The sequence below is a fragment of the Nelusetta ayraudi genome, unplaced genomic scaffold (genome assembly GCF_046127955.1).
Source record: "Nelusetta ayraudi isolate G7.1 ecotype Tasmania unplaced genomic scaffold, CSIRO-AGI_Nayr_v1 ptg000083l, whole genome shotgun sequence".
Classification (NCBI taxonomy): domain Eukaryota; kingdom Metazoa; phylum Chordata; class Actinopteri; order Tetraodontiformes; family Monacanthidae; genus Nelusetta; species Nelusetta ayraudi.
The window spans coordinates 1197914-1222103 of record NW_027466133.1 but is presented as its reverse complement, the minus strand read 5'-3'; the positions used below and the strand labels follow the sequence as shown (position 1 = coordinate 1222103).

At 46.6% G+C, this 24190-nt stretch overlaps 1 protein-coding gene across 1 annotated transcript; it reads right to left on the bottom strand.

The window, feature by feature from the left end:
• Positions 1-710: 710 nt before the first annotated feature.
• Positions 711-17088, bottom strand: cabp7b (calcium binding protein 7b). Its single transcript, XM_076045039.1, has 5 exons — positions 16637-17088; positions 4397-4540; positions 4159-4271; positions 2911-3058; positions 711-2793 (listed from the first exon to the last, which is right to left on the bottom strand). The coding sequence occupies exons 1-5, from the start codon at positions 16743-16745 to the stop codon at positions 2666-2668; spliced, it is 642 nt and encodes a 213-aa protein (XP_075901154.1). The 5' UTR covers positions 16746-17088; the 3' UTR covers positions 711-2665.
• Positions 17089-24190: the final 7102 nt, after the last annotated feature.

Genomic DNA, 24190 nt, shown 5'->3' with positions numbered 1-24190 from the left:
TTAAGACAAATGCACACAAATCTCACCGACGCCAAGATAGTAACGTACACAGTAGGACAGATTATTTGCTTACATCTCTTAAGGTTTGACACAATACTTATATATTACATTCAGACAAAATCCATACCTGCCGTGGTATGATCACAGGAAGAGGTACTATAACGTCCTTTAAGTGTTCACTTTTTTTTTTTTTTCTTATAAGCTACGGAGACACAAGATAAAATATCAGTTTTATTGCCGGAACGATTGACGATTTCCTTCCCCCTTTGCCAAGCAGCTTCAATAAAATTGAAGATATAAAGCAAAAATAAAGCATTTTTGAAAGTCTTGTCAAATTTGACAAATTTTCCGCAAGGAAAACACGAATAATAGAAGATTCTTAACAAATCATGGAAGTGCATGGCCTTAAAACTCACAAGAACATCTTTTGGAATAAATCCAGTCAGTCTGGAAATTATACAGCTGGAACCTGATATGTGTTTTTTTTTCTTAAATATATGTACATATATATATATATATATATATATATATATATATATATATATATATATATATATATATACATATGTATATATATATATATATGTATATATATATAAATATATATATTTATATATGTATATATATATATATATATATATATATATATATATATATATATATATATATATACATGTATATATATATATATATATATATATATATATATATATATATACATATATATATTTTTTCTGTGCTGTGTGTTTTATACAAAACATTATACGCTTACATTCATAATAAAAATCACGTCGATTTAATGTGTCACTTTCAAGTAAAAAAATAGAACAATGCTGTAAGTCAATGTCGTCTCTGTGGTTCCATGTGAAAGCCGGAAAACAACATTTGTCATGATATGTTCATTTTTTTCCCTCGCAGCGCAGCTACTGCAGTGTTTCACATTCCGCCCTCAACTCTTCACAAAATTCGACATTTAGAGGAAAATGTCAAATACTGAGTGTTTTTTTCCCCCCTTTTTTTGCAATGATCTCTTTTACAAATTGCATATTTACGCGAAGACACGCACCAGAAGTCCAGATTTCCTCTTTTTAAACTAACACTTCAGCTTGATGGACATGTGAGCGTGTCAGGTAACTGGGATCGACTCACTGCTGTGACAAAAGCGACGGTTAACCCTTTCGAGATCGTACGACTGGTAAATCAGGTCACCAAGTAGCAGCAGCAGCAGCACAGCGATGCCTCGCTGCTGACTCACCGCGTCGCCTCTTATAAAAACGCACGCGTGAATCACGGCAGACGGCCGAGAAGCGTCAAGCACACGGTCAGCGGAACGACGTCCAGGTCCGGGGGATTTTTTTCAGAAAACTGCTTTGGACTGTTTTACTCTTTTTTTCCCTCCTGCTTGGAGTTGAATATTTCCTTCAGCTGTAAGGAGCAGTTCGCTCAAAAGTAAAATGTCACCATTTGCTTCCCCCGTGCCAATGTCAACTCAAGCACTGCTGACCAAACTGCAACAACTTCCTTCTGAAGTTTCGCAGGGAGAGAAATTCGCCCTGATGCAAATTTACTGTGGACAAGAAGCAAAACACACTGGTTGCTTTGGTGGTTTCATCCAAGACGTCCGGAAGTCTCTTCAATACAGCTTGTCACAAAATGGCAACATAAGCAGCTTTTCCTTTGGGATGGATAACATTTGAATTTTTCTTACCTTATTTTATATAATTCGCCCCACAGACAAAAGCTGCATGGACGTGGCTCTTCCCAGCATAAGTGTAAGTCAAAGTACTCTGCAAGTAAAGCTGTCTGTGAAACTCCAGAATGGTTACATGGTATTTTAAATGTACTCAGACTCTCTATTGGCATTAGGTTAAATTAAAAAAAAGTCAATTTTGAGTGAGCTACTCCTTGAATTGGCTTAACCTTTGACCTAAATTGAAAAATGCATGTTTGCCTTCTGACTTCCTGTTTTGTACCTGCAGCCCAGTGTTGCTCACCTGGGTTGTTCCAGTTGTTGGGAATTCTCTGTTTTACTCCGCCTTGACCCTGCCTGTCAACGTCTCGCATGTCCAGCACGTGGAAGAGCGTTCGGTGCTTCATAAAGCTCATCAGTGGTGTTCAGTGTTCGGTGACACCGCTAACGACAAGAGGTACACAACGGTAAGACAAAAACCATGAAAACGTACAAACTGAGTTTGCGCGTCGTCCACGTTGCGTTGCTGAATGGAGACGGACGCTCGGTGCCTTTGCGCTAGCCCGAGATTTGAAACTACTCTGCATGCAGCCCGTCGGGGGCTCTTGTTCTGTGTGATGATTGTTATTATTCCAAACGGTACACTGGACACATTAGACACGGCACAGCTATTAGCACGGCACAGACCACTGAGTCACCATGACCACACATCTAATCTCCTCCTCAGCCCTTTAAGAGTCTTTCTCCTGTTCCGCCCTCTAAACCTCCAGCACGCTGCCACAGTGTGTTCCGATTGGCGGCTGTACGAAACAAGTGCATGACATCATTTCATCCAGGAAGCTGTCAGGAAGCAAAAACAAAAAAATAGTCAAGTATTTTGGTTAGTGTTGGATTTGTTTTTTTTTTTTTTTTTTCAGCGTGGGTCCTTTAATTTCACTGTAGCCAGCCGGGGTGAGTCGGGAGGCCGGAGGTCGTCTACTTCATCCCTCTGCGGAGCATCTGATTGGCAGCGATGAGCATGACGCTGATGATGAACGCGATGGCGAAGGCACAAATCAGGCTTTTACGCACGCACGTGTGTTTCTCCTGCTGCGTGGGGCTCGCTGCGGAGACAACAACCAATAACGACAAAGGCACAGGAAGAAAAAAAAATGCAGCATTAGAGTCAAACCCGCTGTGGAAAAAAAAAATCTGCCCAAAGCTGCAACGCTGCCACCTACTGTCGATGTCCACGTGGCAGTCGGGGCTGTTCAGGTGGCTCTCCTCCGTCATGATGATGTTCTCGATGTCTTTCATGGTGAGGTGGTCGCGGAAGGTGTCGTAGAGCAGCCGCTTCAGCTCGTCCACCGTCAGTTTCTGCATGTCGCACTGACGACGGAAGGAAAGACGGAAGGATGGAGGGAAGAGGAAGAAAAAGGGAAATCTGGTAAGCTGAGGGAAAAAAACAAAACAACGCCTTTTGTCTTGAACGCCCTGCAGGTTGGGAATTAGCAGCAGAGGAACAGGAAAAATCTGAGGGTAGATGTTTGCGCTGCATGATAATAATTCGGTGGGCTAATTAATGTGGCTGAATGAGCACATGAGGTGAAAATGTTGCGCAAATCTGTACTTGTTGCGATAAAAAACCAAAAAAAACAAACCAAGAGAGACGTTCTAGCAGGTCACACAGCTCTGCCTTCCAGCTGATGTGTAGATTGCAGGCCCTGTTAGGTTCCTTTTGCTGCTGCATATCTGGCTGCGTTTCCATGACAGTTTTTTCGCAAAATATAAGCAATATTTCTAAAATTTCGACAAATCAGCCGGGAGCCAGTTGTACTGCGATTTTCAGGTGTTTACATTAATTGGGGTGTAGCGCAGAATTTTCGTAAAATCTCGTCCTGCGAGAATTCTCGTAATTTTGTTTCCATGAAACTTTTGCATATACCTCTACATTGATACATCTGAAAAACCACCTTGTGAGAGTGTAAAACCTTTTTGAGTATTTGGGGTTTTTCAAAGTTTAGGTGTTTCCATTATGAGTTTTTTCTTGCGATATTTAGGCTTTGTGCAATTCTAGGGGTAACGGAAACGCAGCTTCTGGCTTTAACCAGAAATTTGCAACCGACTGTGACTGGGATTGCAGCCACTTCCTGTTTCTTTCTCTCATCTTCTTGTGGCAGCTCGGTGCAGCCGCTTCCTGCTTTCATCACCGCTAAACGGAAGCCGATTGCTCACAGTCTCTGACGCAACTGTTTTATATTGTGCTGATGATAACAGAAGGGAGTCAAACATTAATTTTGAGCAAAGAAAGCAAAATCTCCGTTGAGGGATATGCAGGAAGTCACCAGTGACTGCAGCACAGTGGCGGCCTTAAAAAAAACGTAAAAAAAAATTTCTATAAAGATGGATGTGCCAGTTCTCAGGCCTGACACCTCCACCTGTCTCAGCGATACCGTCACTGTCATACAACAAACGACAGCGGATTGTACCTTCCAAAACACCGAGTCGAAGTCGGCTCCGTGGAACTTGTCCGGCATCCCGGCCGAAGACAGTTTTGGCCCGAGCAATGTGACAAACTCCTCGAAGCCCACCTGACCGTCACCTGCTCGGAGACAGGAAAAGGTAGAAGAGCGGGATGGAGAGGGAAGATGGGTCACACCACAGAGTTTGAGCCCGCCCACTTTTGCCTCCCACCCCCTTCCGACCCCGACGGCAGCCACGACGCACCATCGATGTCGAGTCGCTGGATGATGACCTCCAGCTCCACCTCGTTGGGCATGTAGCCCAGCGAGCGCATGGCCATCCCCAGCTCCTGCTTGGAGATGAAGCCGTTGCCGTCTCGGTCGAAGACTTTGAAGGCCTCACGGATCTCTGGCGGGAGGAGAAAAGCGAGAGGGAGTTAGCAGCAGCACAAGAAGACAGTGATGATGATGATGATGATGATGATGATGATGACGAAATCTTAGGGCTACTGAAGCTACGAAGAAATGCAAAAACCTGCTTTAATCAGGCAATAAGTCAAGACCAACAGGGGCTTTAAGAAAGGAGGAAGATCAGCAGGGACAGGAAGTGCAAAACTATATTTGAACGTGGTCTTTTGGACATGGGAGGGTTCAACGTTAAAGACAAAAACAGCAAAAATATATGAAAAAATCAGGAGAGGAAGTGACAAATACACCTGCTCAGGCAGAACCCAAAGATCCAGGATGAAAACTAATGAGTATAAGCGTCGAACTGTCGCAGCGGCGCCGTGATGTGCAAACGCAGGACACACTTCAAATGTGCGGAGCTCAAAACAAGGAAAGAATAATGACAGAATCTAAAATTCGAATGCAAGGAAAATCAATCGGAGGAGTCTCAGAGCGAACACGACCTCCGGAGCTGCACTTGTCTGAAGGATCCGAGATGCATCGAAATGAAGATAAATGTGGGAATGTATGTGTAAACACAGTCGCTCGGCCGCACACGCACACAAGGTCAAACTGGGAATAAATTACTGGGTGGAAGGAAACAAACGTGCGTCAGAAGTTGAGAGTCGAGGCTCCTCACGGCAATGTTTCTGTGGCATCAGAATTCCCAGCAACCTTCTTCCTTTTTTTGTGTGAAAAATCCAGAAATGTGGCTGCCGTCCTGGCCCCGAATCCACCCCCACCCCTGCACCTCCACCCGCTCCACCCCCGCTGCATTCTGTTTGAAGTGCAAAAAAGATGCAGCGGCACATCAAAGGCGAAGGAGAAGCTCCCGTCTTTTCCCTCTTTGGGATGCAGATCCTCGACATGATGCGCGCGAGGCCCCTCGTGCCGCTGCTGCTGTGACGGGGAAACGGGCGACTCGCGAGGCTGCAAACACAATGGTTGGATAGACGAGAGGAGGAGGCGGAGGAACTTTGAGATGGAGGAGCTGGAGCTCCACTTCACTCCGTCTGCTGCTGGTGTAGTTAATCAGACGCTGCATTTGCAATTTTTTTTCTTCCCGGCAAAAATTAACTTCACTTTCCTGATGTTGCCTTTTTTAAATGACTTAAATTACTACTTTGTTTGAGGTTAAGATATATTTTTTTAATCCAACTGAGTGCCGAAAATTCTAGTTTCACTCCTTCCTGCTCCGCCAACGCAGCGACGAGGGAAAAAAACAGACTGTACGTGAACTTTACACCCGGCCTGCGCCGTGCGCAATCAGAGCCGCAGCATCTGCCGCAGCGGCTCATTTTGCATTCCGCCGAGCGAGTGGACGGGCGCCACCTGCCATTTGCATTCACGTCTGAACCGAGTGTGCGAGCGTGGCGGCCATCCATCTTCGCGCTGCTGCGTGAGTGACAGGGACGCGAGTGAGGGAGACGGAGAGTGAGGGTGGTGGGGGGGTTGCGGGGCGAGGGCGGACCCTCGACTCGGCCGGCCGACACGACATATTTGTCTAAATTAGAGGCGGCGATGCAGCGCCAGCAGCGGGTTGGTTGATAGGTCGGATGGTCAGCTGGTCGGTCGGTCGGTCGGTCGGTCGGTCGGTCGGTTATCTTCCAGCTGCACCAGCCGGCTGTCAGTGTCACGACCCTGCGGCGCTGCCGACAAATGACGCATTCAACGTCGGCATGTCATTCAGTTCAGTCAACAGGCGTCACGTCCCCTTTCTGTTGCTTTTACATTATAAAAATCCAGACGGCCCTCGTCTCATTTCCCAGTCCTGACCGACGCGGTGTCGCAGGAGGCAGCGATCGTAATCTTACGCCAACAATACGGGACGACCGTCGGCGGCCTGGACTCCTGCCGACGTGGACGTGTTTTTAAGCAGAGGTTCGACAAAGCCGCCAGCAGCTGTTGGGAAGCTGCGTGCAGGCAACCAGCAGTCATTTCCTGTCGTATCAAGCGGTCGGAAAACATTGTGAAAAAAAATAAGAAAATGCAGGTAAACTAGAAAAAAAACAACATGATGTAAGACATTGATTGAATGAAGACACTGTGAACCACAGATTCAGAGTGCATTCTGGGAAACGGAGAACTCAAGTGACCTTGCAGGAAGCTCCTCTCAGGCAGCAGCCGCTCAGTCGGTCGGGGAAAATCCTGCAGCTGCACAAAGCTGGTGGACTTTTTTTTTCCCCGCCTCAGGGTGATTCCCCTGCAGCAACAGGCAACCCGAGGCCTGCGTGGCTGCGACCTCCAGTCACAGGAAGCCAGGCCCCAGACTGAAAGCTCAAACTGTTGAGCCACTGAGAAGACGTCTGAGGTCTTGGCATCGGCGACGAGGCACGCGGAGGAAACGACATCGGCGCTCGGAGTCGAGTCAAGGAGAAGACGGTGATCCGCGATTTGTCCAACTGTGACGAATCTCCCGCATCGGGAAGCGGAAACGCATTTATCTCAGAACACTCAGAACCAGGGAGATTGAAGGGGAGCTGCGAGTTTTAAGGAGAGCGACGCCTCTTGAATTTTACAAAGCCTGTGAGCTCAGAGAGCGTTTGGCTGATAAAGTGAGATTTTTTTATTTTTCTCCAGCAGCTGGCAGATTTGTGTTTGTTCGGCACAGACTTCCGGATGGATGGTGCGTCCAAAGGCAGCCATCTTTTGATAAATCACTACAAAAAGAAATATTAAAACTACCTTTGTTTATGATGAAGTGAGTTATTTACTTCCTGACAGCCACTGTTTGTTGTGTATTTGTTTTTGCCCTGAAACGGATCTGAGTTTTCCAAAGAAAATAAATCTTTGCTGCTGAATATCTGAGCTGCGGCCGGCGTGACCTGCATGACGGATGTGGATCAGCCGAGAGTCTCGGAACGTTTGGCCGCCGCGTGAGAGACGAATGAAATATTGACCGATAATTTCACGGCGGCTCGTTGGAGCCGATTGTTTCCCGGTGAGGCAACAAACAGATGATGCAGATGATGTTTGCTTGTTCTTGCACCTGAAGCTGTTTTGGTTTCGGTTCAAATTCCAGTGCATCTTGTATTGAGGCGCAAAAAGGTTCCATATTGGGCAGAACTCACCAGTGTTTTCTAACAACAACAGCAAACATCCCTTTGCTTCCGTTTCTCAGTCCACTTCACATAAGTGCATGTAAAAACCCTTGTTGATGTCACAATGGGCAATTGCGCCTCTCCCTGGTTAGCGGCTACATCCCCAGCTGTTGGCTCTGCCCTCTTTGTTGGTGGAAGGTCCACTTGGTCTTGGTTAAATATGCTGTTTCCTTGAGATTTCTCTGTATGTTTCTGATTGTTCCTAATGCACGGCAGCTCCACAAGATTTCTTGGTGAAAATTAAAGATCATAAAATACTCTCTGGGGCCTTTATTGCATTTAGGATTCCAACAACCTGCCATACAAAACATCTAAAGCCAGAATCTTCCAGCTAAATGTAAAAAACAGAACAGGACGACCAACAGATCCGACTGACCTTTGCTGACCGACCAACACGGTCACTTCTAGCTGTTTGTGTGCGCACGCCTCACAACAAAAGCCAATAAAAAACAAACATTCAAAACAAGGACAGATGCCAAGAAGCCTTCTGCTGCGCGGCAGCAGATCTTCAGGCAGAAAAGCCACTAAAGCCGCCTCACCTGGAGATTTTTTTTTCTCCCAGGCAGACAGTGGGCTTTGGTCCAGAAAAACAACAGCCTGGCATCTGGATGAGAACACGACTCAGCCAGGCCTGGAAAAAGGCCAGTTGGGTGAAACTGCTGATCTCTAATTTTGAGTCAATAGACATTGAAGACATTAATATGTTCCATAGAGCTGAAAACAAGGCAGAGGGAAATATGTTGGACATAAGATGTAAAAGTTTTATATAATGAATACCCTAAAAAAATGAAGAAAAGCTTATTAATAACAGTAAGTCTAGGTAATTAACAAGTATTTGATTCCTTTCGATCTTCTAGTTTGTCTCACTGCAGAACCCCCCCGCCCCCCCCAGAATATTTGCTTCACGCCGTCGCAGTTTCTCTTTCATTCTGCCCCCCTTTCTGAAAACTGGGAGACGCCGCCGGCCGGATCACAGGGACCGACTCGCTCGTTCACACCTTCAGGCAATTAACGGCAGCCAATTAACTGGCGTGTCATTGGGCAGTTCGGAGGGAGGGCGAGCAAGCGCTCCGGCGGGAACCCGGCAGAGACGCAGCCCAGCTGGCCGGCCGCCTCCAAAACTCAGGGAGCAGATTCCAAACGGCTTTACGGCCAATTAGGCAAAGTGAAAGTGAAAGTTTTGGTTGAATTTGCAGAGAGAGTGAGAGAGAGAGAGACAGTATGGCAGCCTTCGCACCATCCTCCCATCAGGATGGCAGCCGACCAGGACTTTGCACTGAGGGTCGCTGGAGCCTCACGCATTCATCCTCATCCTTTTTTTTTTTAAAGCAATTCTAAAAAGTTCGGGTTTTAAGTTCTATAAACTGGAAAGGAATGATACCAGATGTAGAAGTTGCAGAGAAGAAGTGCAGCCGCTGCCAAATGTACAATGAAAGGAGAACAAAGAGCAGCGCTGGAGACTTTTTTGCTTCTTCTTCTTGCTTGAAAGTTGATCTAGCTTGAAAATTCCTGGCAAACCTCCAACAGAAAGCCTCTGCAGTCAGCCATAACGTTCCATAACCAGTCAACTTCATGCACTGGGAAGCAACAGGAGGCCTTGAGCTGTTAAACCGACAATAACGAAATCAGCATGGCCGTAATCAGGCCAAAGTACACAGAATATGTCATATAAATGGATGATCAGTGCAAAGGAAGCTCCCGCTCAGTCCTCGACACAATTGGAAAAAAAAAAACAGCAACCCTCCTCGGCTGCAGCGAGCGGTCATGACATTGCTCAGGAAACGGTAATAGACTTAATACAGCGGGAGGCAGATGAAAAGGTCTCCGGGCTCCTCAGGTAGTGGAGAGGAGGGAGGGGAGAACGGAACAACAGGAGTTGCACAGAATGAGCCGCTCTGAAGATATCGCTCCCGACACGACTGGCCGAAGATTTCACCCCCCCAAAGAGGAAAAAAAAAAAAATCAATTTATAGCTGAGAGCAGATGTCCGCTTCACTGCGAGACCAGCTGCCGTGCTTTATGGCATCCTTCCTGTCAGCTGATGCTGAAAAGGAGCAGCGGCCCCATTGGAGAAGGTCTGTGCCACAAACGGTTTGGAGTTTCAACAACTTTCAGAATCTTTACGTCTCACCTGTCGGTTTCTCTCGTCACACAGCGGCAGTTTTTCACGCTGAGAGCTTTTAACCACATTTACTGCAGTGACATGACTGATGTTGTGCGTACGGTCGTTCGTAACGACTGATGCATATTGTGCAGCGACCAGAGCCTGGCTTATCCTTGAAGGAAATTGGCGATGGAGAACAAAACTTGTTGATCCAACATGTCTCACAGAGGAATCAGCTCATGTCTTCAAGGTGGATATATCCAGGGATCCTATTTTCTTTCACGCTAACAAAAACCCCCAGTAACAACAAAAAAATAACCACGGCGCCACACAATCCTCTGTTCCTCTGCTGCTGCTGTCGAGTCTTTCAGCAGCAGCAGCAGCGCAAAGCAGGTGACTGACTTTCTCAGGTGATGCCTTGCATTTCCTCTGCCACCGTGCCTTTAAATTGTCTTCACAGTGTTGCATTTACATAAAGGACACACACAGACAGACACGCACGCACACACGCCCTGCAGCAAAAAAACAACCCCTGCTGTCAAAAGCTACCTAGAGTCGTTCCCACCGCTATACCTGCAACTCTTGGCAGGAGGAAGGAGACGGAAATACGTGACCTGATGTGTTTGTGAGGAACAACGATTAACACGACACTGCTGCTGTTTTTTTTTTTCCCCTTTTTGTTTTTTGGGGGTTGTTTGTCACACAGGAAGAGCCTTTTTTTGCTCTCAGAAAAGTTTGAGTTAACTGTTTTTAAGCAGTGCAACTACATGTTTCAGCCAGGGGGGTCGCTAATTCCCAAAGGTTGAATGATAGCCTGATGGATTTTTTTTTGTACGTGTGTATAATACTTCCTAAGCACAATGAGTCAAATGAAATGGGGCTCTGGATGCAACAGGGACAAGGGGACGGGAAGGACGACCTCATAATTAACAAACGTCATTTGACAACGTCGTCTGAAAAGCAGGAACTCTTCGGACGCTATAACGGGACATTTGTCTCGGCTGTGAGGAACAGCAGCGATGATTGAACATCCGCCGTCCGGTCTGTGCTTGTTTTTTAACCTTGTCGGCGACGACTTGGAGTGGAGTGCAAAATAAATAAATAAATTGAAAAAATTCATTGCTAATTGCCAAAACGTATTTAGGGGGTTAGTTCGAAGACTCACCACTTTGTCATCAGTATAACTGTCCTGGAGGTTCCTAAAGAGAAAGAACGCCAGCCAGTGGACAAAGACCCCAACATATGATTAAAAAAATCGAATAAAACAAGCCTAATATGCAGGTGGCCCAGTTACACTTAAATCTTATTAACCAAACTTTGGCTGTATTTAGTTTAGCGGCTAGCAGAACTGAACTTGCAACAGACACATGACAGAGACACATTGAGCTTCTGTGAAACTCCAGACAGGTTACGTGGATTAAAAAAGGTCACCAGCAGTGAAGAAATGGGTAGAAATTCAGTGGAAATATCAATTTTGGGTGCACTGTCCCCGTGATAAAAGTGGACCAAGCAACTCCTCAAGTGTCCCGAGGGTCATGCAACGCGTCGCCACATTCGATTTCTGCCGGTTCCGAATGGCTCCGCCTCTTGCTGCGCTCATGTTACGGAGACAACAACTTTTTGTGCACGGAGCCAGAGGGGGCTTTTCTCCTCCCGCCGGATGAGATCTATAAATACTGATCACATCCTCCGTCAGCGATGCGACTCGGCCGCGGACGAGACCTCCAAGAGTTTAACGGCCGCGGGGAAAAGTGGCGAGCGCTCAGCCGTTAAACCAGAGTCTTATCAGCGACGGCACATGTGCAGCAGGGGCGTCTGCCAAGTTCACCGCCGGTCTGCTGCTGTGTTTCCGAGTAATTAACACGTGGTCTTGTCATGAAAAGATTTTTTATTTATTTATTTTTTTTTATATACTGTCTTTAAAGTACTGGCAGTCTGATTATTCAGAATCATTCAATGACAGTAGTTCTTTAGGAGTGGAATCCATTCAGTCAGCATTGAAGGGATAGAAATGCACATGATTTTTCTTGCAGATTTTGCATGTAAACGCCTCAAGGAGGCCCGAGTTTTGTTGCAAAGATCATTTTGAAAAAAAAAAAATAAATAAATCACATTTTCATTTTAGTCGCTGTGCCACAAGTGACTCTGGAATTTGCTTTTAATTGGGTGTGCTTGTTACGTGTCAAGTAACACAGAGCTACTTGGCACGTCGTGACGGTCGGCACAAACCAAACAGGAAGTGGGCCAAGACCGGCCTAAGTGTTGACGCTCGAGCTGAGTCAAGTCGGGATTATAGCGGCTTTCAACACTGTGGAAATTCCCCTTTGAAAACAAGACTCACAACAACCCCTGGTGCGCTATAGTCAAATGTAAAGCTGCTTTACTACGATACATCACAACATTGCAACAATATTGCAACAAGCTGCTGCGATTTTTGATGATTTGGTAAGGAAACGCATGCAAACGCACATGTGGAGAGGGGAGATGGTGTAAACTCCACACAGAAAGATCCTGCTGTGGTCGGCCTGGGACCCGTTCAGGGCTCGACGGGAGGAGAAGCCCGGCATGACGCTCGGCTGACCTGCGCTCTGCGAATTAGGAGTTTTGACAGCAAGCGCCCGACACAAGGGCGAAGGAAAGGGCAAGGAAGCAGGCCGCAGCGCCGCCACAGCAGCCATCTGTTCCGCAAACATTTCCCCCGGACTGCCGCGGATCCATTAGGTAGCGGGCGGGCCATGAGACGTGAAGCTCCGCCCCCACATCTCAGATGTTCACGGTGCAGTTTAGCTTTGTACCAGCAGCCTCTGAGGAACCTCGAGTGCGGTGCCAGATTAATTAATTAATTAACTGTGTGCACTTGTCAGTTATGATTCAATTGACTTATGCAGGAGGACTCAAGTCTCTTTGTCTCGGCCAAACACTTGGATGAGGCTCCTCACAAAAGTCTGATTACGCACATTAATCCGGCGCCTCTTTTTGAAAAATGACTCGCGACGGCCTTTCACTTTAAAAGTTGCGATTATTTTGGAAGATGAAAGAGGACGTTATTGCGCTGTGACAGGCCGACAGCAACCGCAGGGTGAAAAAAAAGAGCTTCTGTCTCGTCTGTGAACGAAGAAACTCCGACTGACGAGGAAAACACGCAGCAGAAAAGCAGAAGGTTACCGAACTGCTGTGTTGTTGGGCTTCATATTTCTTCTGCGCAACTTTCTGCCAAACACAGTACACACAAAGACCCAGAACTGAAAACAAACCGTTTAATCTGTTTAGAAAGCAAATTATGACGTGTGCTGCCCACGACGGCGGCGTCTCTTTGCACAGGGCGCGACGTCCTCGTGTCCTTGCGTGCTGCTGTTTGTCTACGGTCGGTCGGAAAAAAACAAAACAAAAAAAAAAAACTGCAGCAATGTCACAAAGAGAAATTCCTGTTGATCTAATCAGAACTTGCCGCAGTTGCCGTTCACTTTTCATGGAGTTTAATGGTCCGTGTCCTGCGCAAATGACTGCGGCTGGAGTAAATATACAAAGCTCCTCGGGTAAAGCGAGACGCGCTAATGAGCTAATAAGCCGCGGGACACAGCCGCTGACTACCTATGCTCCCATATTCTGACATACATCATTATCTTAATTGCACTCAGATAAGGTGTTGTCTGAATTATTCATCCGGGGTTCGGAGGAAGTCGTGTGCAACATGTGTAGCGGCAGGAAACTCGTTAATGACGGTTTTCTGCTTCACGTCTTTATTACACATGTGCACACATTTATATATACACAGATTATTTACACACACACACACACACACACACACACACACACACACACGTGTCTCTGAGATGCAATAAAGACGACTTCAGTTGTCAAGTCATTTAGCAAAATTACAAAGCTGACACTCGGAATTCCTACTGGGAGATGATCCAGAACATTTTAAATAAAGGGTTGTGTGTGTGTGTATATATATATATATATATATATATATATATATATATATATATATATATATATGTATATATATATATATATACATATATATATATATATATATACGTATATATATATATATATATACATATATATATGTATATATATATATATATATATATATATATATATATATATATATATATATATATATATATATATATTAAGGAGAGGGAGGGGGAAAAGCTATTACCAAGAAACATGATTAGGGGGAGAATAGGAGTCTGGCAATCACAGGACGGTGCTGCAGTAATTAGATATCTCTAGGAGGAAACAATAGTTTCTGTAATGAATTTTAGATGGTTGCGAACACATTACCGAGTCTCAACAGCTTTCTTATAGGAACATTGCAATGCGGCGTCGCAGCTTTCTGTGCTGTGCGGGCTGGTGAGATGTCTTGCAGATAAAAAAAAATAAACTATCTGGCACGCGTTCTTTAACAGACAATTTGGGATGAAAACTCCAACGGCGCCCCCCGCAGCTGGGCTGCACTAAAGTCAAAGCGTCCTCACAGAAAGCTTTTGCATTAAATTGCTGAAAAAACAAAACAAAACAAGATTATGTAATGCTAAAACTACGACTGGACTAAAATTTAAAAGTGGGGTTCCACAGGGCTGAGTGCTGGGACCAGCTTTGTGTTCATTTTGCGAGAATTTAAAACAAGCAATCAATCAAAAATATGCAACATACACCAATGCATTTAATGACACTTCTTAGAAATTCACCAATCTGGGCCAATGAGCTGAGACCAACCACGGTATCCAATCCCTCATTCCTAATTCATCTCTAAACCTCTTTTGCAAACTGCCGCCGGACTCTTCTGAATCTTCCCTCCGAGGCTCGTTGCCGGCGCCACCTTTGGCAAACAGTGAGGTGTTGAGGCTCTGTCTAACAAGCTCCCTGCCAGAGCTTTGAGGCAGCTCCAGCCCTGATTCTAGAGGGTAACTCCAACAGAGTTACCATCTAATCTCCAACACAGGTCGATCTAAAACTCGAAGTCGACCCTTTGGATGTTTTCCGGCTCTCGTCTGACCCACAAACGATTTCCAGCACCATTAAAAAGCTGCATCATCGCCACAGCTCTCCCACTTTTATTATTCCTCCGATTTCGTCTTGTCTACGCTGAACTGTGTTTAATTAAATTTATGTTGTTTCTTCTTTTGCAGATAGCAGATTTTCAATGTCAAATGACTTGCTCCAAACAAGGGCAGGCTGCCACCGGCGGGACGGGAGACGGGGAAATGGAATTCCCTTTTGCATGCAAGAGACTCTGCGATATCAAATCTAATCTGAGCCATCTCCTTATTGTAGTCCACCTGGCTGAGCGCCAAATCACTGCCAGCTGTGCCTCCTCATTGTTGCCGCCAATCTTCGAGGCAAAACTTCTTATTTGTGCAGCGCCACGCCAACAATAATAACGGCCCGAGTCTTTCGTCTTGGTGTCTGCTGGTGAAGAACATTGCGCCGCCACCGCCGGGGCTTCTTTTCTTCATCAATCGAACACATAAAGCAACCTCGGCTGAGGCCAGAGGATGTAATTCATCAGCCAAAGAGAATCAATCTGCCGCTTCAACAGCTATAGATTTTCACAGAAATGGTGTCTTGGTCTCATCTACATTTTTATAGTTTAAAATTAGACATTCATCGGGGCTCGTTCCTCCCTCGCAGGCTTCTCTTTATTGAGAGATTATCCCTCTGACTTATTAGTATCTTCCCTCAGATGGCTTCACCTCAAGTGAATCCGAGAGGGAGGTGAAGTGGTCCCCCGAGGGCCCACAGAGGCAGCCGGGGCCGACACGCCATTGCGCATGCAGACGCTGCTCTGCTGCCAGATAGTGTAGCAGGATGAGTTGTGCACCAAAATCTCCTGGGAAATTAATTATCATGAAGATTTTCATTCATTCGTTTATTTATTTATTTATTTTCAAAAACTGCATCAGTCAGTGGCAGAGCAGAGGGTGGGTATGTAGCACTGTCCTGGGCTCAGGTCTCAGGTCAGAGGGATCTGAGTGTCCAGGACCAACAGGTGCAGGTGGAAAAAAATCAATACATCAGGTAGATCAATCAAAACCAACCAAGCATTTTCTTAAAGGGGAATTAATGTAATAGAGAGTAAAATAAAAAGAAAGGCAGCTTTACTCTGCAGCATCCATCCATCCATCACGGCTCACACTGCACTCACGGCTTCTATCCCACCTTACTGCGGGGTGGAGGGGAGGTTAAAGCCTGGACGAGTGGCCGGTTCACCGCAGGGCAAACACACACACACACACACACACACACACACACACACACACACACACACAGAGAGAGAGAGAGGGGGGGGGGGGGGGGAATTGGCAAAGCGACCATCCACTCACTCCCTTGTTGTTTATCAGCCTAACGTGGAGGTGTGTAGGTATCCCACCCGCCCCGACCCCCACCACCTGCCAGGTTTTTTTTTCTTTTTTTCTGCAAGGAGACAATGCAAACCTGTCCAGTACAATCAAATCAAATCAAATCAATATATAAAATCACTGGGCAGGCACATGGACCATGAGCAATACTTTGTACTTTTAAACATTAGTGCTTTGTTCTTTGAGCAGAAATGTATTTTTATCACTTGGGTTGCTTTCACACAATTTTAATCCCATACGCACACACGCACACACACACACACACACACACGCGCGCGCACACACACACACACACACACACACACACACACACACACACACACACACACACACACACACACACGCACCGGTCTGTTGCGGAGCTCTCCTCGGTGCTGAAACGGTTTCCCTGCCGCGTCTCCGCGGCAGAGAAACTCTCTCAACACTCGGTCACTCACTCACTCACTCCACTCACTCCACTCACTCACTCACTCACTCACCTTCCACCTCGTCCTCTGGCAGGATGACGGGGCTCCGTAAGGAGAGGACGTCCGGAATTGTGCACAGTCCCTTGTACATGAACCTGGTGGTGACGGCACGCACTGGCATCTCTGCGAGGGGAAACCAACAACTGTGTTGCGATCTTCATATAGTCCAGCTCTCCGGAGGTGTTGCTGCTGCTGAGACGGACCCTCTCGCTGTACCAACCCGCGGTATCCACAAACGCAGTGTCGACGGAAAGTGAGGCGGCGAGGGGAGATAAAAGTCTCCCTCTTTGGAAAAGTTCCCGTTATTTAGGGGAGAAAAATCGACCCGAAATAAGCCGAATCTACGTCGCTGTCGGTGCGTGCGGAGGGAAAACTTTGACGTTTTACGCAGTCACGGTCCATGCCAAAAGCTGCACGTTCAGGAGAGCGCGGCGCATCGGATCATCGTGTGGATGCAAGAAAATAGGAGTTTAAAAAAAAAAAGAAAAGAAAAGAAGCTAATTGTTCACCTGTGTACAGACGCACAGGCTCCTCGTGTCAGCTCCCTGGAACGGCGGAAGGTGCTTCTCAAACAGACCCCGTCCGACTGTTTATTCTCGGCAACCTCACTTTTCTCCCCCGTTCCATGTTTCCTGCAAAAAGGAGACACGCGAACCGGTGTTCAGTCATGGAAAAAAAAAAAGAGAAGATCCGCCTCTGCCTTATCCTGCCCAGTGAACTGAAGGAGGTAGACTGAAAATAATCTGGTTCCTGGAGAGCAGCCTGGAGGGAATCCTGGTGACTCCCCCGCTCCTCATCTGGAACAGAGAGACAGAGAGACGGAGGCGGCGCTGATCTCTCTCTCTCTCTCTCTCTCTCTCTCTCTCTCTCTCTCTCTCTCTCTCTCTCTCTCTCTCAACAACGCAGCTAAGGTCGGTATAATAAAGGCTGAAATTTTAATTCCGCAACAAGTGAGGCTCTCAGGTCCGATTTTTCACCCTCCTTCTTTCACCCACAGCCCCACCTCGCTCACACGCTGGAGTGCTAAATGATAACTGAGGAACCACCGCTGAAAAATTAAATGAAGCCTCTGGCTACTTGGAGCCCTGCATATTTTAGGCAGTGTGTAAACAGAGCATTATCAAAAAATCATTTTCTCGGCCTCGCAGTGAAAACATAAAATGTATTGGGATCAATTTGAAGGTCAAATTAATCGAAAGAAAGCGTTGAAGAGGAAGATTTTTTGGTAAATACACATTTTCTAGCCTAAGCTGACAATATTCATAATTCATGCCTGTGTTTAGCTGATGCCAAAAAGAAACCACCAAACCAAGGTTTTCTCAGAGTGGCGGGGACAACCCCTGACTGACTGGGGGTGTTGTCACTAACCCTTTGTGACATCACACTGTACTGATTTAGAGAAATGTGTGTTTTTAATGCACACTTCCTGGAAATAGTAGCAGGCAGAAGAAGTAACGGAAAGACTTTCTTCACTTCTTGGGTTTTTACTGACAGGGAATGCAATTACATGGATATATAATGATAATGATCAGTAAGAGTCTTTGCATTGATTCTAAAAGGAACTAAACAGAGGATTTGTTTTTCAACTATCAGTGCTTCGAACTATCTGCATGAAAAATGATTTGTCTGCCGTGTTATGCAGCTTCCTCCCTGTCAAGGCTTAATAGAGCTTGAGCAAATATTGACTCACACCCACCTGAATCTCCATGTTCTCCCCCCAATCTTTAAATCTTTTAGAAAGGTGGTGTGTGTGTGTGTGTGTGTGTGTGTGTGTGTGTGTGTGTGTGTGTGTGTGTGTGTGTGCAGGAGCTCAAACCTCATACGTTACGACAATGTGGCAAAAGATGCAGGCAAAATCCGATTTTTCCCATGTCAAAAAAAGAGGAGGCAACCTTGGGTGAAAATGCCATTTTATTTTCAAACTTGGAACAAAACAGTAAACAGGCTCACATCCGGACGCACGAATCACCGAGATGCAATAGACGTTGTTCCGCATCAGCGCGACACGCCGCCGAGGACGTCCTCATCTCAAACAGACGCCGTCTTTCCAGCCTGGCTCGCGCCAGATAAGTGGCCATGTGTGGGGCCGCGAGAGCTGCTCATGGTTCCGCTGGTTGCTTCTGTGAGGGTTTCGGGAGCTGACAGGTCAATTCCATTCTAAATGCGGAGGGGGATTGTCTCTCTCTCTGCTGCACCTGAGCCTCCTGCTGGCTCGGAACTCAGACAAAGTTCGGAAAAGTGGAATGATTGAGCCTTTTGCCTCCCCAACCTTCCTTAAAACAAAAACCTGCCGTAGTCCTGCAGAGGCAAATTGTATTTCATAACCTTCCCCTTTTAATAGGGACGTTCTGACAGGGATCTTCTTTGGACTTCATCCTGCAGCCCAAAGACAAGCATGTTGGGTTTGATTGGCAGCGCAAGATTGTCCACAGGTGTGAGTGCAAATGTTTGTTTTTTTTGTCCCTCTCTGCCGGCCCCGTGATGGACAAGTGAGTTGGAGCCTGTCGTGGCCCCAGGATAACTGGGATAGGTTCCGGCAGCCCTGAGTGCAGTGCAAGATAAGGGAAGAAAAAAGATGGACACACAGAGAGACGGAGTTGGTCAAGAAGTTTGTGCAAGGTACTGCGCTGTAAAGGTCACAGGCGTCGTCTCGGTTACACTCGCCCGGGCAATTACACTGAAAGACTCTGTCGGCTGTGTGTTGTAATTGATGGGCGAGTGGTGGCCACTTCGCACAGGGAGCCTCCAGGAGGGAAGTGGGAAGCTGCAGCAGTGGTCGTTGGGCAGAGGAGGCTGATGGCAGCCCGGGGGCTGCCGGCGGTGGAGAGCCCCCTCGGCCCTGTCATCCGTCCTATCATCATCAAATTAAGCCTCTGGGGAGGCGCCGAGTGAGGTTGCCTGTGGAAGGCAGCCGACCTGAAAGCGGGGAGGTAGCAAGGAGGCGTCAAATCCGCAGCTGCTGACATCCGCCGAGACATGATGGAAATATTCTGCAGGTGAATAAATAAATAAATAAAAAAGCCTCTGAATTCAAGGACCCAGTGTGTCAGTGAGTCCAGACAAACATATCAGGAAGGATGAAGAAGGTGCTTCAGGATCAGCCAGACTGAGCGATCGGTCTTCATTTGACCACACACAGATTGGATTCTGTTTTGATAAATCCATGGTTTGGTTCCCTGTCACTGATGTTAAGGCAGAATAAGAGATGAGTAATGAGGGGGAGGGCGAAAAAAGAGCAGGAACCTGTTGCAGATTCAGGACAAGGACTCTGAAATGAACTGCTTTTTATTTTTAGGCCCAGGCAGACTCGTGGTTATACTTCATCGTAAACTTTAAGAATTTTCTTTCGTTGATCACAGTGGGACAGTAGGGTCACCTTTCATAAGCTTTTCTTTCTATTTGTGCAGTGTAAAAATCATTAATTAAAGAAACAAAGCCTAAACTCAATTTCACCACCAGATGTCATAGTTTTGCATGTAAGCCAAAACAAACTGGCAACCTGCAAGTCCCAAACCGTGAACCTCCACTGAGCAAACAAGAATCCAACTGTATAGAATGTCCAGTTTAACACAAAGCAATGGACATGGGATGCAGGAGGTGCTGCGATGTAACTTTCTACACTGTATGTGTTTTTCCACATGTAGCACCTTTAAAACAAGTATTCATAAGCACCAATGAAAGAACCACTAATAGCTGAAATTCGACATTGTTCTGTCAAAGGAAGGAAAGGAACGAAATGAAAAGATCCCGAAAAGATCAAGGTGTCCTCAAAGAGAACCTGGATATGTTTGCCGCGTGCACGTGCACACACACACACACACACACACACACACACACACACACACACACACAGAGGGTGAGGCGAGTTAATGATGCCACAGACTGGATGATGTGTACAGATGGCGTCCGTGGATCAAACAGAATGCGAGTGGCGGCGCAGACGCAGTTTACGGTGAAAAATGGTTAATTTTCAAATGGAGTTTGGTGTCGCGGCACGTCCGCCGACACGACTTGAAAGAGCCGGCGTTTTAACGCTCTCAGGGGCCGAGCTCCACTTCCTCCTTCCTTCACCGTGTCGAGAAGTCTTGAAAAAAAAAATCTTATCTAAACGTGTAAACAACACAAAAGTCCTGGCAGTGATGTGATTTACTCTTGTCAAAGACTTTCTCAGCGTGGAGACAAGGGTCGTTTGGAAAGCAGACAAACTGGAACGCCGTCTTCCTCGCATGGCGGACGCAATTTATAAAGTTAACGGCGCAGAGAAAAAAAATCCACAAAAATCTCATCAAGAAGGCACCTACATCGAAAGGGCTTAGCGTCAAAGATTCATTTGGGGCGGATTATTGATCGCTTGTGTAATTGACTAAAGAAAACGGTCGGGTCGCATCGGCGGCAGCTTTTATGGGATTAGAATCACAACGGCTCTGCATGAAAATGTATCACACAAATTTTTTTCCTTGTCTCCTTCCTGGAATAAAACGCACTTTCATTCGCCCGCTTCGTCTTACTGGTGACCAATCTAGCCATCGGAGGGAGACACAAGATGAGGGGGCCTTTCGCGCAAATGGCCTTTAAATTAAATCAAAGCATCAAAGAAACCTTGGGCAGAGCGACGGGACGGACGCTGAAAAATTAGAATAATTGAGCCGCGAATGAAGAGCCGGTGTAAATGTTCAAGGCTGAAGAAGGCATTTCTGTGGCTCCAGCACCATTAAGGACGCTCATAAGACCTCCTGAAGCTGCGTTTCTATTAACCTTGAAATCTCAAACATGCCCGACGGCGACATATGGTTTTTATGTCCACGCAAGGTGGTATTTTACACAGACTTCTACAGAATGTCGAAGATACCACAGGAAGTCACACACCGGGGGTGGATTCGTGTTTTAATGTCAGTTACGCCAAATTATGACCAGATCATTTACAATGTTGCAGCACAAAATAAAAAAAATAAAAAAATCAAGACTCATCAAGCCAATTAGCATTATTTCTCCAATCTTCTGCCATCCAGGTCTGATTTTACAGGCTCAGCAGATGTTGCAATGAAAGTAAACCTGCCGCCGGAGCCTCGGGAGGAGAAAAACACTCTTAGGGTTGCGTAACATTGCTCAATGGAGACAATAAGAACGGGTGGCGACGGCGGTGGCGGTGGACCACCACCTGCTCCACGCTAAATTTCTCATGAGGTCACTTTAAGCCTCGACAAAGAGAAAGGCCTTTTAAAGTGTCCATCACAAGACACCCCCCTCCCCATTAAGATCCTCATTATTTATGTGGCCTTAAATGAGTAACTAATCAGGAAATGACCTCCGCGCAACACCGCCCCCTTCCCCCACCTCTGCATTATTGCAGCGCCCACAATCGCTCCCGCCATCGTGCACCTTTGTGCCGCAGGTGTAATTGCCAATTAGACGGCGGCACGCGACATGCGCTGACTCATGAATATTTGATGATGCAAGGAAAAAAAAAAAAAAAAAAAGCATTTGCCGCAGAGCAACCTGCCCCGGCTCAGGCTCCGCCCCCTCCTCCCTGATATTAATTTGTCCTTGAGAAGCTCGGACTTTCGCCTCTTCTTGACGTGAACCGAGGGGCCGAGCGGCTCGTCAAGTTGTGTGTGCGTGTGTGTGTGTGTGTGTGTGTATGGAGGGGTGTGTGTATGGAGGGGTGGAGGGTGGGTGGGTTGGTTGGGGCCGACACACGATGATGAATTCCTCACACGACCTGTTGCTGCGGCAGATGGCGAGCTCGTCATTAACAGCAGCGGTGACACTCTGCACTGTGAAAAATTCAACGGTGCAGCCGACGCAGCAGACATGATTCATTTCCTGCGTCGCGCCGCAAGGCTTCGAACGAGACGGCGGCAAAAGAAGAAAAAAATGCAAAATGCACTGATTGAATAATTTTTCCTTTCTTTTTCTTTTTCTTCTTTTTCTTTTTCACATCATCAGGTCTTTAAGTGATGCGTCAAAATGAATGAGGGCTGCACCCCGGCTGTTTTGAGTTGGGCCAAAAAAAAAAAAGCAGCATCTGTAAATATGATTTACTGTCCTGGCTGCTCACATGCTCCAGTTTTACATGAAGTCAGGGGCGAATATCCCGGTGAGGTTGGGGGGTTTTACCCCCCCGCCGTGTTTAACTAAACTCTGCCAGCCAGCGTCACTCTTTGCCCTCCTCTTTAAAGACCGACAGACACTGCAGCATCCTGCCGCTGCTGTTACGAGCTAACGGAGGATCCTGATTGGTCCAGTCAAACTCCGCCCACAGGAGCAGATTGCAGCTGTTTAATGTGGATCGCAGGCCTAAAAATCTGCCTCTAGCTACGATTAATTTACTCAACCAGGGGACTGGAGAACAGCTTGGCTGCATGAAATCTACAGTCTTTGCAATCGCCCCCTGCTGGCTTTGAACCATTATTTCCGCTGTCTTCAAATGCAATAAAGGTTTACATAGATGGATTTTTTTTTTTTTTTCAATAATCTTGAACCATTTTGTCTGGATAATTTTATTCTTAAGTATGAAAATTTTTTTGGGGTCGTGCAAATGCCAGCTGGATGTCAATTCACACCAAATCGAACCAAATCTAATCGCTTGTCACAGGCAAACACATCATTTGTTCAGTCACAACATCTCCGGTGGTTGAATCGCTCTCAGAAAGAGACGCCGGCCGCCGTCACGCTGTGTGGAGGACACTCCGCCTCCAGGCAGCTTGCCTCAGCCCAAACGCTTGATCCCACAATCAGGAAGAACACGGCGCCTCGGCCCTGCAGGCAGGCAGGAAACGGCTCCCTGGGGAAACTTCCTGTTAAATCCCAGGATCTGCCGGGAGAAGAGACGCAGAGGGGAAGCCCGAGGACTTGGAGGAGCGTCTCATTCTGCTTGTGCGTCATAGGTCTATATATAAAGAAATATATAAATATATATCTATGTATAATTTTTCCGTCGACTTCTCTTTAACCGCGCAGCTCATCTCAGGCTGTCTGGAGATGGAAAGTCAATGGAAACAGGAGAAATGTCGAGACATCCTGCAGCTCGAGCCCAGTAAAACTGTTCATATATAGAATACATCATTCCTGTAAATCCTGCCGTCCATCAGGAGTTCCTGCCTGAAACCTCTGCACTCAGATTCTCAGATTCAAGGGTTTAACCAGGTGGGATTTGACCTTTTGGAGGTGATAGAAGGATGAATTCTGCGGACTGCCTTGAGCTCCGGGCTTCTCCTCCTATCAGCCACGCTCCAGCCAAGAAGGTTCCGCGTTATTACCCCGTTTTCAGATCCTGGGTTTTCATCCTGGACTCCAGTGCGGCAAATGATCAAATGCCTCAACGGCTCTCGAGAAAACTGCATATTTAACCCTCTGTTTGCAGCCTCCCGCTAAAAAAACACTTGTCGGAGGTTTGTAAGTGGGATTAGAGGGCAGATACCAAAACCTGGTCGGGGGAAGCAGGGAGGTGCTGACACTAACCTATTAGAGGTATTTCAGCCCTTTGTGACATCACAAAGAGTCCGGAGGATGGGCTTGCCTCTGGGAATTTCACCGAAAGGCTGCAGCTACAGTTCACGGGCAGAA